The 19,645-nt window shown below is 36.7% G+C and overlaps 1 protein-coding gene across 1 annotated transcript; it reads left to right on the forward strand.

Annotated features, from left to right (window-relative positions):
* The first annotated feature begins 3,541 nt into the window (after positions 1–3,541).
* On the forward strand, positions 3,542–5,260 carry LOC116914988 (igE-binding protein-like). Its single transcript, XM_032919396.1, is given in 1 exon segment — positions 3,542–5,260. A coding segment is annotated over 1 exon segment (1,710 nt). The 3' UTR covers positions 5,252–5,260.
* Positions 5,261–19,645: the final 14,385 nt, after the last annotated feature.

The raw sequence follows: 19,645 nt of genomic DNA on the forward strand, positions 1-19,645 counted from the left end.
AGCCATCTTACTCAGAGTAGATCTCCAAAGACACTGGGAATATGACGAAATGCACTTGTTAATTTTGCTGTTTATTATGACTCAGCTTACAAATTAATAAGTTAGTGTGTTCTCCAAAATATTTTATTTTGTTTGATTATCCTGCAACCCTACTATTCCTTTATACCCCTGCTTAGCGTCCCCACATATTAATTTATCTCCCAGTCTCTTCCATTTCATTTGTTCTATTTCCTATCCTTTTATATAAGTCACTTTTTTGTTATCATGTGGTCTTCTTTCCAGTTTCCTGGCCTTAACCCAGGTAATTGTCACCTGTATATCCATATTTAATATCTAAAAGTTAAGATCTTCATATATGATAAAATACACTGTCATGTAAGTCCTGATCTTTCTTACAGACAGAGCTACAAAATGACATTCAACTGGGACCTGGCAGGGTTTTATAGACTTCTAATCATAGATTGGGCGAGTTTCCTCCCATGTCACATTCCTATCTGTACACTGTTCTGTGTGGTGACAGACGGTGCCAAGGATGAACAGTACACAGGGACTCGAGAAAGAGATGAAACAGCTCTGTTAGAGGAGGGAGAAACAGGGCCACACATCATCAGATCAAAGCTTCTACTATGTGAGCCGTGCATCACTGTCATTCAACAAAGCAGTAAGATGAGAGGGAACGAGAAAAAGCCATTAAAATAAAAGTATTAAGAATGGTACAAGAGTTCATAATCAGCAAGAGGCAGAGTTTTCTATCATGGAAACTAATTTATTTATCTCTGACTGGTACATGTGTTTTCAAGGTGATGTATATAGACACAGCAATAGACTATTCTGTGCTTACAACATGCCTCTTACAATGAACACAACCTCCATAGTCTTGATGACAAAACATTTGCTAGATGGGATCAAGAATTGATTTTACTTTATTTTACTGCCTTCTTTTTTGTTGTAGACCACTGTATTGTCTTAATATAAAGAATTTAAAATATAAAGCAATGAACAGAAGACCCAACTTGGCCTCTGTTAAAAGAAAATATACAAATGGCTAATAGGTAAATAAGAGTAAGACATCACTTATTATCCAAGAAATTCAATACAAAGCTGCAAGGATCCATCATGTATCACTGGCTAGGCTGTCTATTCAGACACTAAAAAATTATTGACATTGAGGGTAATATAAAGAAAAAAGGCATTGAACACTTTTTTGCTGGGAACATTAATGATAACATTATAGAAAAAAATATATATATTCCATGTATATATCAAAAACATATTTAAATCAGTATGTCAAAGAGACATATATACTTCTGTTTCAAAAGTGGCCTGTTAAACAGAGTGGGGAAATTTCCCACACATCTATCTGTGTGTCTCTCTCTCTGTCTGTCTATTTATCCAATCTATCTGCCTACCATCTATCTATTTATGAATATATTGTCATTTGTATATTTATTTACTTTACATTTATTTCATATTTCTATGTGCACACAGAGAATACAAGGGACTAAAGAACCAAAACATGTGGGATCTGGAGCTGGCATCCGCTAATAATGTCTGTTTCTAATGGTGGGCATGATTTCCTCTATACTTTGAAAAGTATCTTACTGGTTTTATTGTTACATGTGATTTCATATAATGTAATATATAAGATATATTTATACATAAACTTAAGATTTTAATAGATGGAAGAAGATGTTAAATCTGTCTTTTGTTAAGATGTGTCTTAGTTTTAATCACAGAAGCAATGGGAAGAAAGTAAACCATTGTCTTTAAGGTCCTGAGGAATCACATTCCCATCTCCCTGCTCAGAAGTTCTTCTTGATCATTCATCATCAACATTAGCATGAAACCCAATCTAATAGTTAATGCTAACTTATATTTGGTACTGAGTATCTTTCCTCCAAGATAATATTAATTTTTATGATATAAGTGCCCCCAAAATACAACAAACTATATTATTTATTTTGGCAATATGCAGGATGATGTTTAGTGGACACATAAGAGATTTCTAAAATTATAATTTAATCCTTTGTTCTATTTCTGTATATAGCTATTTGAGATAAAGTATGAATAATATTAATCAGAAAATGAAAGTAAACTATTAATCATTCATGGACAATACATTTAGAGGTCTATACCATCTGAAAAGACAAACAAAAGCCCACATAGACACATACACAAACACAGGGTTATTGAATATTTTTTAAGTTAGTGCATTCTTCTGTTTTAGGATAGATATTACGAGTTAGATGTATACTCTTTATTTATAGGTGAGCCTTGAGAAAAAAATATAAATTAAATACCATAGTACTTAGAAAGATATTGTATTTTTCCTTTGGTAATCATAGAAAATCCTTTAGATTATTTCTTAACAAAATTATTTTTCCCACAATGTTCTTTGATCATATTCTTTCATCTCCAAATCCTTTTGGATCCTTCATATTTCCCTAACTATACAACTTCATATGCTTTCTTTCAGGAAAAAAATGCAAATCAAAGTAAAATAAACAACACAAAATGACAAAAATACCAAACCTAAATACAATACACACACACACACACAGCACACACACACACACACACACACACACACACACACACACACACACACAAGCACACACACATATATACACACAAGAGAAAACATGGAGTATTTTGTGCATTGGCCAACTATTGCTTAACATGTTGCAACCCCTGAGAATGTGCACAGGTCTTTGGCATGTTGTCACAGTCCATGTGAATTCACATATTCATCAGCCATATTGCATTGGAAAGATGTTCTATCCCCCACCCCTGTTTCTTAAAATATTTCTGCCTCCAATTTAATGTAGATCCCTGAGGTTTGATGGGAAGAATTTGATAAAGATAGCTCATTTAGGATTAAGTTCTCAAACATATATTACTCTGTGCATATTTTTCGGTTGCGGATCTTGGTATTCATTACCATTTACTGAAAAAAGCAGCTTCTCAGAGGAGGGCTTAACAATGTACTGATCAGTGAGAAGAACAATGGTATAAAATATGTAGTTAGGCGTTATTTTATTGCTGTGTTCTTGTAGAGGGCCGCAATAACATTCACCACCACAAGATGGCGTTGGCTTCCACTGTGCCCCACGTGGAAGGCCGGAATAGCTTTGCCATTACAAGATGGCGCTGGCCTCCGCCGCGCCAGCCTACTTCCTTTCAGGAAGTTAACTGTGTGCACATGTACAAGAGTGCCTTCGTGCCAGGTCTTTGCCCACTCCGGGGCGTGCCTAATGAGATCACGGGTAAGCAACCAATCAGGTGTGGATGCGCCGCGCTAGGGTGTATATAAGCCTCGCCATGCCGGCGCCCTGGGCCCTCTTTTTAATAAATAATAAACATTTTGGCTACAGAAGGATTCGTGTGTCCCCGCGTATTCTTGCTGGCGAGACGACAGTGCGGGATATTTGGTGCCGAAACCTGGTAAAAAACGCCACACCATCGCCAGGCGCCAAGAGGGGGTCTTTTGTCCGCGGACGGAATCCAGAACTGTAGTGTTTAAAGGTAGGCCCTGAGAGACATGCTTAGTCTTGATCTGTTCCACTTCACTCCCCTGCTAGATGCGGCGGAAGTTTTTGTTATCGTTTTAGCAGCCTTCATGCTTTCTCTATTGGCTTTTGAGTTTTTGGCTGCTGCCAGGCAGCATCACAGGTCACATGGGAGCCGCCCAGCTGTAATAGCAAAGCAGAGAACGCTACGGGAGGTACAAGACAGCAAGTCAGAAACAGAGTGGGGTAAAAAATTAAAGAGCTCAAGGAAAAAAGATAAAAATAAGCCGACAGTCCCTTCCAAAGACTTCAGATCTGCCGAGGCGAGAGATTGGGGAAAAAACGCCCCGGGAGAGATGAAACAGAGAAAGGGGAAAAAAGTCTTGAAAAGGAGAAGTCTTTATCCGGTAAAGGAATTAAAGGCTTCAGAGCTTGATAGCTCAGAGACAGACGAGCTTAGCTCCTCTGAGGAAGAGGATTTAGAAGATGAGGCAGCTCGCTATGAAGAAGAAGGATACTACCCAGATGAACAACGAGCTAACAGCTTGGGTAAACAGAAGGAAGTGGGAGGTGGAAACCATGCCGTTTCCCGGCCTATAAGCCCCAGCGTCCCTCCATCTTATATGGAGAGATTTCACTCAGATTCCTTCCTCACTAAAGAGGAACAGAAAAAGATACAACAGGCATTTCCGGTGTTTGAGGCCGACGATAGAGGACGTGTTCACGCACCAGTAGAATATGTTCAAATTAAGGAACTTGCTGAGTCAGTCTGTAACTATGGAGTTAGTGCCAATTTTACTATTGCTCAAGTCGAGAGGCTTGCCACTCTGGCCATGACTCCAGGAGACTGACAGACAACAGTGAAGGCTGCGCTCCCTAATATGGGACAATATATGGAATGGAAAGCCTTGTGGTATGACGCCTCTCAGGCACAGGCCAAAGTCAATGCCATTGCTGAAGGCGATCAGAGAGATTGGACACTTGGTCTGCTAACAGGACAAGGGCAGTATGCCAATAATCAAACAAACTATGACTGGGGAGCATACGCTCAAATCTCCACTGCCGCCGTTAAGGCGTGGAAGGCACTTTCCAAGAAGGGAGAGTCTGGGGGACACTTAACGAGAATTATACAAGGCCCCCAGGAGCCATTCTCAGACTTCGTGGCTAGGATGACAGAGGCAACAGACAGGATCTTTGGAGACCCTGAACAGGCAATGCCTTTAGTGGAACAGTTGATCTATGAGCAAGCCACACAGGAATGCAGAGCAGCTATTACACCTAGGAAGAGCAAAGGATTACAGGACTGGCTGAGAGTTTGCTGAGAACTTGGAGGCCCGCTTACTAATGCCGGTCTCGCGGCTGCTATCCTACAGGGCCAAAAGTGCTCAGGTACAGGTGATCGCAGGGTCTGCTATAACTGTGGCAAACCAGGACATCTGAAAAAGGAGTGTCAGGCCCTCACAAAGAAGAGAACACCAGGACTGTGTACTAAGTGTTGGAAAGGCTGTCACTGGGCTAGTGAGTGTCACTCAGTTAAAGATATCAGAGGCAGGCTTATTCAGCCCGGGCCTCCCCAGGCAGAAGGGGGTGAAAACACTCCAAAAAATGGGTATCTGGGCCCCAAGTCTCAGGGCCCCAAAACATATGGGACTCCAGCTCACAACAGATGGACACCACGGTTCACAGAGCTACAAAAGGCTCAGCAGGAGTGGACCTCTGTTCCACCACCCAATTCATATTAATGCCACTGATGGGTGTACAACCTGCCCCCACTGACTACAAAGGCCCCTTACACGTGGGAAGTGTTGGCCTTATTTTGGGTCGATCCTCCTTAACCTTAAAGGGTTTCTAACCCATTAATATTGAAATTTTGAGAGATCTTATTTTAGTTCCATTTCTCAATTCTTTATTAGGTTGTGTGTTTTCTTGATTGCCAAACTTTAAATTCATTTCATGTTGCATATATTAACCCTCTATCAGAAATAATTTTCCTTTCTGTAGGTTGCCTCTCGATCAAGTGATGCTGTCCTTAGATATTCAGAAAAGTTTTAATTTCATAGCTGCTAGCAGAAGCATGGTCAGAATGTCCTCTTCTGGTCCAATGAGTTAAAATGAATTTTCTACTTTTTCTGTCAGATTCTGGGTAACAGATCTAATCCTAAGGTCTTCAGACCATTTAATGTTGGTTTTTTTAGGATGAGAAATAGAGATCAAGTTTTATTCTTCTTCAAAATCATAGGATTTGACCAACATGGTTTTTTGAAGATAATATCTTTTCTCTAATAAATATTGTTGGGTACTTTGTCAAAAAATTAGGTGGCTACATGGGTGTTGGTAAATAAGCAAATCCTCAATTTTATTCCATTGCTCAGTGACAAGTTTCAGGCAATATCATGGTCTTTTAGTGAAAATGTTCCTTTCAAAAGAAAGAACAGGGACAAGAAAATGGAGCATAGACTGAAGAAAGGGTCATCTGAGAATTGCACAGCCTGGGAATCCATCCTGTCTGTAGACACCTAACCAGACAATGTTGCCCTTGCCCGAGGCACTTGCTGACAGGAAGCTGGTATGACTGCTCCTTGGGGTTTCAACCAGCAACTGACCAAAACTGATGTGGATGCTGGGAGCCAAGCATCAGACTGAGCTCAGAGACCATGGTGGGGAGTTGGCAGAAGGACTGCAGGAGCTGAGGAGGGTAGTATCTCCATAGCAAGAACAGCATCAGCTGGCCAGACCACCCAGTGCTTCCTGGTGGGTCCACTAGATCTCCAACAGTGAATTATACAGGGAGGGATTTATGGCTCCAGAGACATAGGCAGCAGAGAATTGCCTTGTCAGCCATCAATGGGAGGCATGGTCCTTGGTCCTAGGAAGGTTTGATGCCCCAGTATGGGGGAATGCTGGAGGGGTGGGGTGGGAGAGGCTGGGTAGGTAGGGCATCACTCTCATAAAGGCAAAAGGAAAGGAGGAGAGAAAAGTTGTGGGATGGGATAACAAGGAAGTGGGATATTATTTGAGATGTAAATGAATGGAATTATTAATAAAAAGAGAAAATAAATTTCATAAAATAAGACAAAAATAAAGTCTTGGATTGTCATATCTTTGGCATGATAGTGTTGTTTATTGTTGTTTAAGATTGTTTCGGTGATCTATAACAAAGTAAATCAGGCAAACCTCCTAACAAAGGGAATGTTGTCCTTGTATGCCTTAATTACAAAAAACATCCTGGCTCTATAATTCTCTTTGGTAGGACATTTTTTCAGGTCCCTATATTATGGCCAGGATAAGTTACAAAAGAGAACACTGTTGTAGGTTATATCTGTTAAGGAGGCAGAAGTCTCAAGATAATGATTATCTTTCTTGAATTATTTGGCTTACGTAAGCCACTCAAGTATAGAAAATTATCTAGCTATGTTAAGTAATAATATTTCTATTTATAAAAACATTTATGGAGCTCAATTCAATTTTGAAAATACTTGAAAATATGGTAATACTGTGCATATAATTTCCCTACCTGTATCTTGATAGATTGCAATGAACAGAAAAATCTGAAAGCAGAAACGACAACAGAGCAGCCGTTCATTTACATCGAATCTTTGAATTGTTCAAGTCAATTTTCGTTTGCCTCTTGGCAAAAGTTTTTTTCACAGCCTCAGATGGAGAATGCATTCCTATTGGCTACACTAACTTTCTAACAGCTGAAAATACAGCGTGAGTCCAAAGACTAATAGCAGCTTTGGAATAAATCACTTTCATTTCACGGAATAAGGCAAAGCCATTTTACTAATGGATCACAACGAGGGCCAGAACATGACACAAATGTTCTTCTAAATTGAATATACTAAACGACATTAGTGCTTATACTTCACCATTAACATCTATATAAGCTGCGTGCCAGACTGAGGTTTTAGACTCCCTTCTTTAATGTTCAAAACGCATGTTTTTAAGTGGCTTAATTTAAGTTGTACAACTCATGTCTGTCTCCAAAAAGCCTTTGATCCCATGAAAAGTCCCTTTGTTTACATTTTCCTCCTTGCCTTTTGGGTTCTTCCACCTGTATCAGAACAGATCCTTATTATTTAAAAGTCATTATCAATTAGAAAACCCAAATCTTGAGGGTATGCACACAAACCTAGAGATAGTCTCAGAACGCTCAGACAACCTGCAGTGGAGTTCCAGTGACAGAGTGACGTTCCAGTGACAGAGTGACATTCCTTGAAGTCATTTGTGTACACGGAAGTAGAGGTGCGGTTAGCACCCGAGGTTCCATCTTTTAAAACAGCGTGATTAAGTAACGCCTTCCTCAGACGCAGTGCCTGCCCTGCACGGCCCTGCATAGGATTGTCTGTGTCAAAGTGAAGCAGATTTCCCTTCCCTCTCAGCAACTGCTGACCTTTACCATAAACGAGAAACAAGCAAAGACATTTTAAGGTTATTCCATATCTGAAAATGATAACTCTCGTGATATTTTTACTCCTCAGTTCTTCTTAACAAAAAATAATCTGTAGGACACCGTAATTATTATGTGTTATTGATTTGGATGGAAACATATGTTACGTAATGCTACACTACTTTACTTTTGTAAAAAAAGAAATATGGTGGGTTTTTCCCCCAAAGGCAATACTGACTATGTTGAAGGATTGTCTACAACCAGAAGCTGTAATAATTTAGGTTATTAGGGTTATAAAAAAAAAAAAAAGAAGTTAACAGGGCATGCCTGCAATCCAAGCTCAAAAATGTGTACACAGCAAGGTCAAATTTAGCCATAAAGTAAACTCTTAGACAAGCTGTATGACAAGAGACAAACAAATAAACAAACAAATAAACAAAAAGTTTATGGGACTATTAGAGGAAAAGGCAGCATGTAAAGAAAAAGGAACTCTGTGTGTGTGTGTGAGTGTGGGTAGTGTGTGTGTGTGTGTGTGTGTGGTGTGTGGTGTGTGTGTGTGTGTGTGTGTGAGTGTGTGTGTGTGTGTGTGTGTGTGTGTGTGTGTATGCATCTGCATGTGGCTTTTGTATGAATGTATAATGGAACTCATTATTTCATATTTCAATTTAAAAATAAATTGACAAGCTTTAAAATTACTCTACTGATTTCAGAAAAATTGTGCCTGTGGAAAAAAGGACATTTCAATGATTAGTGTAACCCAGAATCTCATTAGCATAAAAGATTTGCTGATATTGGTACAAACACCTCTCACTTTCTATACAAGCTCAGTGTTTAATGATCTGACCAGGAACCATCACATTGTTCTCCCTTCTCTGGGGCTGAAATATTAGCCCTGCAGAGCAAATGAACAACTGCTGCAGAGACAGGAGAGTTCCAGATGCAGTGAAGCAGGCTGGATGCTTGACAACTGTCCAAGTGGCAAAGCCAAGAGTCACATGTCAAGGTACAGGCAAAGTGAAGTGGACATTTACTGATGAATGAGGAAAAGGCAGAAATATAGTGAATAGTAAGGCATCAGGACCAGGGGACCAGGTCCAAAGCAAAACAGGCAGTGGCATCACTAACAGCAGAGGTACAACAGTGGCAACCTCAGAAGTAAAGGGGCAGGGTTTTAGCATTGGAAGGAATGTGACAAGGAAAATAACAGCAGAGGGAACAGCAATGGAGACCACACATGAGGAGAGACTTAGACATATTACATCTGGAAACTGTAACATCTGCTGCTGTCCAGGGCTGAAGAATCCTGAAATTCTAGGTATAAATAAGACCTACAATATTCCTAGGTCAGAATATCACTGAACCAGAGATGTTTGCTAGAGTCATTCCAGCAGAGGTACCTGCTGTTGTGCCCACTGTGTATTGCTAATGTTTCCTTTCGTCAGATGACATGGGACATAACAGATGCCAAAGAGGAGCACAGGGTGAGTTTCTCCTGGCTTCTCTATGGTTTCTATCTGGGCAGAAATAAAGGATACAAGGTGGCTGGTTAGTAATAGTTCTATGGAAACCAAGCAATGCTTTAAAGTTTTGTTCAGTCCTACTATTCCCGATACCCCAATCCTTTAAGCCTTGGACATTATCCACATCTGTCATAATAGGTCTCAAATTTTAGATATTTCCTTTAAAATGTATTACATTAAAATGAATACAAATGGAAACTCCAAGAGTCATTGCTTGTCAAAACAAAAAAAAATTGTCAAATGAAATGCTTCCTTTTTCTGGAAAATCTTCAAAAAAATATTTCTGTAATCTGGAAATCAAGTGAAATCAGACAAAAAAGTTAAGAGGCAAGGGGTTGGGGATTTAGCTCAGTGGTAGAGCGCTTGCCTAGGAAGCGTAAGGCCCTAGGTTCGGTCCCCAGCTCCGGAAAAAAAAAAAAAAAAAAAAAAAGTTAAGAGGCCAATGCATGTGCTTTTTACTCCATAGAAGGAAATTTCAATCCAGAACCAGAGATGTGAAGATTCTTGGCTTTTGTAACTGAAAGAGGCAGATTTTATTGAAAAAAGGAAAAGTCAAGAATGTAATAATATTCATATGTGGTAAGAAAGAGTCCTACAAGAAACTGGATGCCAGATGCTGAAATGGGGGAGGAGGGTCTGCAGGTTCGCTGAGATGATGTCTCATCTGACTGTGTAAGTGTTCTGGCAGAAAAGAAGTGCACCGGAGCTCTGCAAATAAATAAATAAATAAAAATAAAAATGGAGAGTCCAGGCAGACGGAGAAGGGCATGAGGTCCTTCAATATCTACCTGAGGCCAGAACAGAGGGGGAAACTGCACATAATTTATAGGCCACATAGATCTAGTTTGGAAGTTATGAGATCTTAAATATATGAACAGAGATAATAACTACTATATCCTGAGACAAAAATAATCTATATAACCCAGAATTTTTATATTATTATTTAAATGCCTAGTGTTGATTGAAAATCCAAAACACAAGTGACACAGATAAATTTTTATTATGCTAAGGACAAATAGCAGTCAATTTAACTTGACTCAAATTGAACTCAGAAGCAGGAATTTGTAAGCCAATTGTTTCACAGTAGCTTCTTATATGGGCTGATAATTTTATTCATAGATGCTTACACAGAAGGAGAACAAAATGCAGGTTCACACAACGTTTTGCGTGTTGTCATAAAAGGCAGTTATTTACTGCAATTGCTCAAACAAAAATGGTAGTCAAGGGATATACTTTAAATATGCCACTAAGCTTTAGTCCCACCATATTATCTCTCTTTTTGCAAATAGAATCTTCATGTTTCCAATACATCTATTGATTCCACTGTCAACTTACAAAGATTTTAACTGTATCCCAGTGAATTTAGATACTGTGATGGTTTGTATATGCTTGGCCCAGGAAGCGGTACTGTTAGAAGGTGAAGATTTGTTGGAGTAGGTATGTCTCTGTGGATGTGGACTTTAATATCCTCATCCTGCATGCCTGGAGGTCAAACTTAGGAGACTTCAGATGAAAATCTAGAGCTCTCAGATCCTCCTGCGCTTGCCTTCCTAGACATTGCCATGTTCTGATTTGATGGCGATAGACTCAAACTCTGAACCTATAAGCCAGGCACAATTATAAGAGTTGTCCTTATAACAGTTGCCTTGGTCATAGTGTCTGTTTGAAGCAGCCATAAAACATTAACTAAAACAGAAGTTGGTACCAGGAACTGGGTGATTGCTATGATAGGCCTGACCATGCTTGCCTTTAGAAGAATGTGGATTTGGGGATTTTGGATTTGGAAAACAGTAGAATTAAGTGGGGTTATTGGATTATGCTAGTAGGACTGTGAAATACTTTGTTCCTGAGGGTGAAATGTGGAAGCTTTGTCCAAGAGATTTCAGTGCAGAAGAATTTTAGTATGTGGCCTAGAGACTCTTTTTGTTGTATTTTGGTGAAGAATGTGGCTGCTTTTTGCCCTTGTCTGAAGAGCCTACCTGAGGTTCAGGTAAAAAGATTTATATTAACTGCTTTGACAAAGAAAGTCTCAAAAAAGCTGAGCAGAGATTTCATTCTCTGGTTAAGTCTCATGAAGACCATTTTGAACAGGTATAGCAAGCTTTGTAAGAAAAATATAAATGTATGGTTGAGTATAAAAAAGATACTAGGAAGTGAAATGGAACTGAATCCTGTGTCCAAGGATATTAAATTCAATTAAGAGAGTGTTGACCCTGAGGCAAGACCCCACCAGCTATATTTAGGTCCAGGAATATTAGTACAAGCCCTTTAATCCCAGGAGGCAAAGGCAAGCAGATCTCTGAGTTCAAGGCCAGCCTGGTACAGAGTAAGTTCCAAATAGAGAATATCTTAAATCCCGGCTTGATGTACCTTCCCTTTAGTCCCAGCACTTAGGAGATAAGTATGCAGACTTCCTCAAAGTCAATCTACAGAGCAAATTCCAGGACAGCCAAACTTAGACAGCAAAGGAGTTGGCAAACAGAAAGCTAACAGGGAGTTTACTCAGTCTAGGGAAAAGAAGTTTGTTGCAGTCAAAGGAGTTTGAGATCTGAAAACCACTTTGATATCAGACATGGAGAAATAGTGATTGGAGTTTGCCTAACTGGTTTCCTGTCTTGCTTTGGGGATTAAATTGATTGGATGAATCTCAGAAGATATGTAGAACTTTGGATTTTTAACATTGTTGAGACTGCTATAGATTATGGAGACTTTAGAGGATGCACTAAATGTATTTTTTTTTATTATGTTTGGCTAGGTATGGCCTTCAAAGATTCAGATGTTTGAACAAGGCTATGGAGGTTAGGGAATGGAATGTGATGCATGCTTTGGACATGCGTGGCCAACGAAGTGGTAATATTAGAAGGCGTGGCCTTGTTGGAATAGGTATGTCACTATAGGCATGGGCTTTAATATCCCTTTCTGAGCTGCTTGGAAACTAGTTTTCTCCTAGCAGCCTTCAGATGCAGAAGTAGAATTCTCCACTCCTTCTGCACCATGCCTGCCTAGACATGGCATGCTCTTGCCTTGATGATAATGGACTGAAACCATTAAATGTTGGCCTTATAAGAGTTGGCATGGTCATGGTGACTGTTCATAGCAATGAGACCATAACTAAGACAGATAACATACTCATTATAAGATGACTTTACAGAGAAACTTAAGGGATAAACTCATAGGTGGAGGAAGGTCACCCTGGAATGTGCCAGGAATGTTGTTGGGCATGCTTGAAAAGAACATGACAATTGGCACCATCTAAGAAATTATTTCTGGCCTCATGAGCTTTTAGTGATATTTCAAAAGCATCAGCAAGCTTACATTTCTAGAGTACTTTAATTTTTGGCTCCCATACAGGTTCCTATGCTACTAGCTAAAGTAGTAATTTGCTGTTTCTAAGTTAAAGAATATTATCGAAAACTTTATTTTTAAGCAAGCCAAGGGCAACTCCATGACAACTAATGCCTTATTCTTTCAAATAGGGATCTTAATGGAAATAAAAAAATAACAATAATTGTAATATGAGGTTTCAAATTTGAAATTGAGAGGAACTATCAAAGATTGAAGTATACAAAACTGCATTTTATCTTTCTATCTATAACATGTGTGTTTATGACCTAAAGAGAAAGAAAGATGCTCACTTAAAAGAACACTGGGTAATTATTTTTTCCATTAACATGAAAGAAAGAGGAATCCTTTTAACACTAATTTCAGTCAGCTACAATTTAGCATGTAACATGGGTCTGTTAGATTTCAGATGCAAAGGAAAAAGAAAACAACTCATTTTTGGAACATTTGCGTGCTTCCTAACACTAGTAAAAGCTAAAAACAAAAAATAGTTTTGTTAAAAAATCATCATAAATTGCTATATTGAATTTACTGTCTTAATTACTATTTAAGTGTTTCTTACTTAAATTGCATTGTATCCCAAGGTACATAAAAGTAAACAATGTTAAACAATACAGGTTACAGAAATCATTTTTAGAATGACAGTATACTTACATGACTATCAATAATAGTATAATTGCATTCCTAGTTTTTAATTAATAACATTTAAGTTAATGCATTTTTCTGTGTGAAGTTAGATTTTCCACCTGAACTGCATCTTCAGTGTTTCAATACCATATTATCAGAATACATGTTTTCCTAAATTAATAAAATATACAAGTGTTGTTTATTTTTATAGCTGCAAAAAATATTATGACTAAAATCAACTTACAGAAGAGTTTATTGTGGGTCTAGTTTACAATTGTAAGAAAGGATGTGTCATAGTAGCAAAAGGAAGCCATTAGTTATAAGAAGCAGAGAGAGAGGCGGGGGGGAGGGAGAGAATATCAGGAGTGATACATCTGGTAAAGCTTCATCTCCTACAGGTTTCACAACTGTTTTAATAAGTGCCACAAATTGTGGTCAAGTCTTCAAACAAACAAATCTTTGGAGAATATTTCTCATTCAAATCAAAACAATACTATATCCTCAGGCTCTATAGGTTCATTGCCAACTGGAGGTGTAAAATCCATTTAGTACTACTTTTAGAATACTCAAAGTCTTCAATAATCTTACTACTATTTAAAAGTCCAAAAGGCAAATTTCTTCTATGACTCAATACAATTGACTTGATCATAGCGTTCCGATAAAAAAATACATATTTTCAACATGCAATGACACTGATTACAAAATGCCATGTTGTCCCCCAAACAAGTAATGGGAGTACAGTTAGAAAACAATTAGATCAACATAAGACCCAAACTTTATAAGTCAAACAAGTCCTAGAGATTCCTGGCCAACATCAGTTTTGAAGGCCTTAGATGGTAGAACCCCTGCAGCATTTTAGTCTGGGCCCCACATAGTTCCCAGGTTCCTGTCCTGTTATTCAGCTATGCTCGACAGATGTTTTATGATGCTGCTCCTCTGATATTTTGTTTTCTCTATCATAACCCATGCTTACTCATCATAACTTCTTTCTATAGCCTTTCAGGAACTTCTCTTGGGACTCTTACCCTGACACTTTGCCTGGCTTCCAATATTCTCTGAAGGATGAATTGATGTTGAAGATGAAGAATACATGATCACTTTGTTTTTCTGTTTTTCCCAAAGACACTACCATCTAGATGACACTGCCAAATCCTACTGCTGGTTTGGGATGTACTCGGAATATTTGGAAGACAAATGTGATAGCTTTTGGTAGAAGCAGAAATCTTTTGGGCAGTTTCTTCCTTGTAACCGAAGCTTTGTTTGGATGGATCATTTATTGTCAGCACCTTTGTTATCTTTCCAAGACAGAGTAGAAGTTTCCTCTTCAATGTCCATTGTCCCCTCAACAATGATTTCAACCTATTTGTTAGTTCCAAGAACCTAGGTCACCATGCCAGAATTACAAAGAAGAAGCCACCAATAATCTACCTGACTACGATACCTTTGAATCATGGTAATGGTCAGTAGTCACAATATTCCTCCTGGTACACCAAGTATTGTATAGATACTTTGCCAGTGACCAACAGCTCTCTAATTGAATACAAACCCATTAAAAAAGAAAGGAATTATGCCTTATACTGAAAACCTTGCTGACTACTTAGGGCTAGTAAAGTTGTGGATACCAGAGGAGAACTATAACATCCATTTTACTAAACCAGTAGAATCCTTTATTGTATTCTTGATATTTGTCTTTATACCAGTATAAGTATAAAGCCTACCCTTCACCAAGGAATGTTCTCTTGGAAACAGATGGAGAACACTAGAAAAACAATAGCACAACAAATTGCAAAGTTGTGGAACCCAATCCCAACTGAAACATTTATAGCATGACTTCTGCACTGAAGGCCAAGATGACTACAGAAGCGGGGACAGAAAGATTGTGACACCCAGAGAATTTGGAAATACATTCTGAGCTTATGTCTCTTAGTAACTTCAGAAGATACACTCATGAAGTCTCACCAACACGGCTCCCTACAAATGATTGTAAATAGAGGAACAAATAGACAATCAAGCTCAGGAGGACTGAACCTCATGTTGAAATTTGGGACAAGCACACTAATTGATTATTCAATACCTATCGGACAACTCTGAAATATGTATACTTTGGGAAAAAAGACCATGGGAATGTTTAGTTTAAGGAAGGATTTGGATAAAGGAAAGGGAAGAGGGGAGTGGTGACAGAGTCTCAAACCCAAAAACACTTAGAAAACTATTGTTATTGTTATCAACAACAACAAGTGCTAGTTTCCTTTTTATCAGGTCCATTTTCACTTTAGTCTGGCATATTTTTTACTCTGTATATCTACATGTGACTAACACAGTGATAACCATCCCACATCTCACAGAGTGTGTTACAATTTCTTATATTTTCTTCAAAGAAATCAATACATTAAATTTTAGTTTAACTTCATAAAAAATACAAGGTTGCAGGAAGAATATATTCAGGTTTTTATTTATTTGTGTTTTTGTTGTTGTTTTAAAATATAATATAAATCGCCTCTAGCTCAGTTACTAATAGAAACCTTGTTATTCTCTGAAATTGCATTATCCAGGTCTATACTGCCCACATTATTCTCAGCACTACTATATTCCAGGATTACACAAGAATGGGTTACTACATTCTGCCTGTGGTGTTCAACCACTTCTCTAGTCCACTTCTAAAATTTTATACACTCTTCCAAAAATAACTATCGCCAGATTTTACCCCTCTCTTTGTACTAACTTCTATATTAGTTCCTTGTCGTGCTATAATAAAACATCACCAACAAAGGCAAATTGATGAATAGTTTATTTTAGCTTATCATTCTAGAGAGCTAGAATCTATAATGGCAAGGAATAAGTGTCATGTGGCAAGAAAAGGAGTCTGTCATATTGATGCTTTATTTACTCAAAGGTAACAGGGACAAAGAATAGAAAGTAGGTAAGGCTGTGAACACTTTATAGCACCTGCTAGAAATTATATCACTTCTCTAATCAGAGTCCACTGAGGATCAGATGTTCAAATTTATGAACAAATGACAGCTCTCATCGTATGTTATTTAAAATCAGTAATTGTTGGCTATCTTAATGTCTTTCAAAATTTTTATTTTTAAACATAAGGATAATACACATTTTTTTATACATCTTCATCTGGTAATGAATAATATTAAAGTATGGATTTTTTCTCTATAGAAAGTAATGTATTCCAGTTCTTGATAGGTCCTGACATAATGATACTGTATTTACTAACAAACACACAACGAGGTAAAATTTTATTAATGTCAGGATTTTAATTTGACTATTAATATTAGCAGTGTGTCAAGTTTACTTAAAATGCACTATGAATGTAAACAAATATATTATTTATCTTTGTTTCCTATAGTACTTTATGTCATTTTCACTCACAGAATTTTCTTTTCAGCTTATGTATAAAGAGAAACAAACATATCATTAGAGCAAGAGCATGCCTTTCTAAATAAGATTTTCTAGGCTCTAGGTTTTGCTTCTATTCATTTTTTTCAGATTGGGGGTTTATAGATATCCTTCTGACTTACATTCTTTATGTTTTCTCTCTGCTCTACAGTGCTCTATCAAACCATCAATTTTCAGTACAAAAAAATATTTGTACATCCTGCTCCCACTTAGAATCTCTTTTTCTTTTAAATTATGTGGTTTGTTTTGTTTCATCTCTTAGGTCCCAGATCAAAAATCATTTCACATGAATATTTCTTGACTATTATTTATAAATTGGCAAAGTTGATAGCAATAGAATCTCCTAACTGCTTGTTCCATAGAACTCACTTTAATTTACTATATGAATTAAATTTTAGTTTAAAATTAAAGTATTTAAAAATTAGTCTTAAAAATAAGTAAAGTTCTTGTTTAATATTGTCACTTAAAGACAAAATTGTATCTTTGTTACTTTAAAGAGTTTTCTGTTTTTTTAGTGACACTTATTAAGTATATGCAAATTTCTGAACTCAATGTTATTAAAATTTCACCTTAAATCTACACATTAATTGTGTTAAGCAAAATGTTATAGGGTGGGATAGAATTTAAAAAAAATAGGGGAGGATTCACCCTTTCTAATTGCATATATTTCTGTCCTTATTGACTTAACTTTCTCTGTACTGGTGAATGAATAAATCCATCATTCATGCTCAGCCACTGAGTTATATACTCTGAGCTCTCCTCAGTAGAAATTGTCAACATGTTAAAATACTATTTTTTTCTCTTGTAATGGTATAATTTTGGCCTGGCATATTTTCTAAGGTTTTATTCTATGAGTTGAAAACCTCAGAGAAATTTTTGACTTGTTATTGACTTTGAATATGTATTTGCTAAGTTAAGAATTCCGAATATAAAAATATTTTCATTGGAAATGCTATTACCAATAAATCAACCACTTATTTGGTATATAATATCAATAATTAAATGATATACATTTTAAATTTTAATAAGACCTTGGTATTATCTATAAATTAGCTGTCAATCCTAAACATTGAAGTATAAAATTTGTAGAATGAGAACTTTTACATTTATTGACCACTTCTGTATTGGAAGGTTATTATCACATTAATTTCTTAAACTAGGGTCACTCTATAATTTCTGAAAAGGTGCAAATATTTTGAGTATCAGTGAGCCTGCAGTCCCAGTCATCCATTGCTTGTGTATTGTTGGCAATGCTTCTGGGAATGAAAACATTACACAGGTCAACCACTAACTTCAGTACCGAAATCCATAGCAAAGAAGTATTGAAGAGTTACTTTCCTAGAAAGGAAATATGTTTCAAATTTAGGAGAAACTATTCAAACAAAGCATATTATACAGTAACATCATATATTAACAGGATGATTTAATGCTGAACATTATCAGCAGATTGCATATTTTAGTGCTGCTGGATATTATTGTTTTTATATCTTCAATTCAGAATTTCTGCCAGGGGTAAAGCTCATTTATTTTGGTTGGATTCTATTACAAAAAGATGTTCAGTCAAAATTCTCTACTAACATGTTTTACTTATGACTAACATTGTGCATATATAAATATTTGCTAAGTTAAAAATTATGAAAAGAAGAATATTCTCATTGGAAATGCTATTACTGATAATTCAACTATCTTGATATATATTTAAAATTTAATAAGACATTGGTGTTCTCTACAAAACAGCTGGTAACTCTAATTAATTATTGTTGTAAGAAAAGCATTTCTTACTGTCTATAATAAAAGATTGTCCATTAAAGATGACTTGTAGTTAAATGTAAATACTCAGTCTGGAGTAGAACATGTAGAGTCAATTAAAACTCTAAATTTGCTTGCTATCCCTTTTTGTTTTCTAATTTAACATAGGATCAGAGGGTCTAGAATATTGTGCCTTTATAATTTATCCTCTCTTGGCCATGACTACACACTTAATTCTGTTTTGAACCTACTATTCATTCTTTTTGTAGCCCAGACAGTTATAGCAAATTGTATTAACCAAGGTAGGCCTGCATTGAATCCAAGACTATACAATGTGGCCCACAATTTAATAAAGTTTAAGTCATACACATTAGATAAAATTGAAGACTAGAGGGAATGGTATGTTCAACAATATCACACTGTAAGAATGTTTCATGTTTTAGAAAAAGGGCTAAGAAATGAGACAGACAAATTTAAGGAAATAGTGCTATTGACTGTATTCCATATTTTATCAAACCTAAACAGAATAATGCACACACACACACACACACACACACACACGTGCACACACACACACACACACTGATGCTTTAAATCTAGTCACTGAAAGAGAAAAGTTAACTCGTTGACAAATATAAATGCAAAGTAGGTGTATTTTTCCATAGAAATAATGCTTCTATTGGTTGACAATTGTTTCTACATATTGAAATTTTTAAAAAGAAATAAAATATGTATAATAAAGTATTTCTTTTAATTCTTAATACCTCTTATTATGTTTTATATTTAATAGAATATCTAAGACATATTGTTAATATTAAATACAAAAATGTAATATATTTTAGATAGCACACACAAAGTATCATAGCACAATGCTATTGGAAGTTATTTACACTAAACTGAGATGGTGGAATATTAATTCTTAACATATTTTAGGGAGTCAATGAAACACATTGAAATCCTAGAAATTCTGTTAATGTTATAATAGTTATGTGTAAACATATAAATAATTTATAATTAAGTGTTAAAAATAACTTAGCAAATCCACAAAATGTCAACAGTGTTCAAAGAAACAGGTTAAGGCAAAAACTATGGAATCA

Source organism: Rattus rattus, chromosome 13 (assembly GCF_011064425.1).
Source record: "Rattus rattus isolate New Zealand chromosome 13, Rrattus_CSIRO_v1, whole genome shotgun sequence".
Taxonomy (NCBI): Eukaryota; Metazoa; Chordata; class Mammalia; order Rodentia; family Muridae; genus Rattus; species Rattus rattus.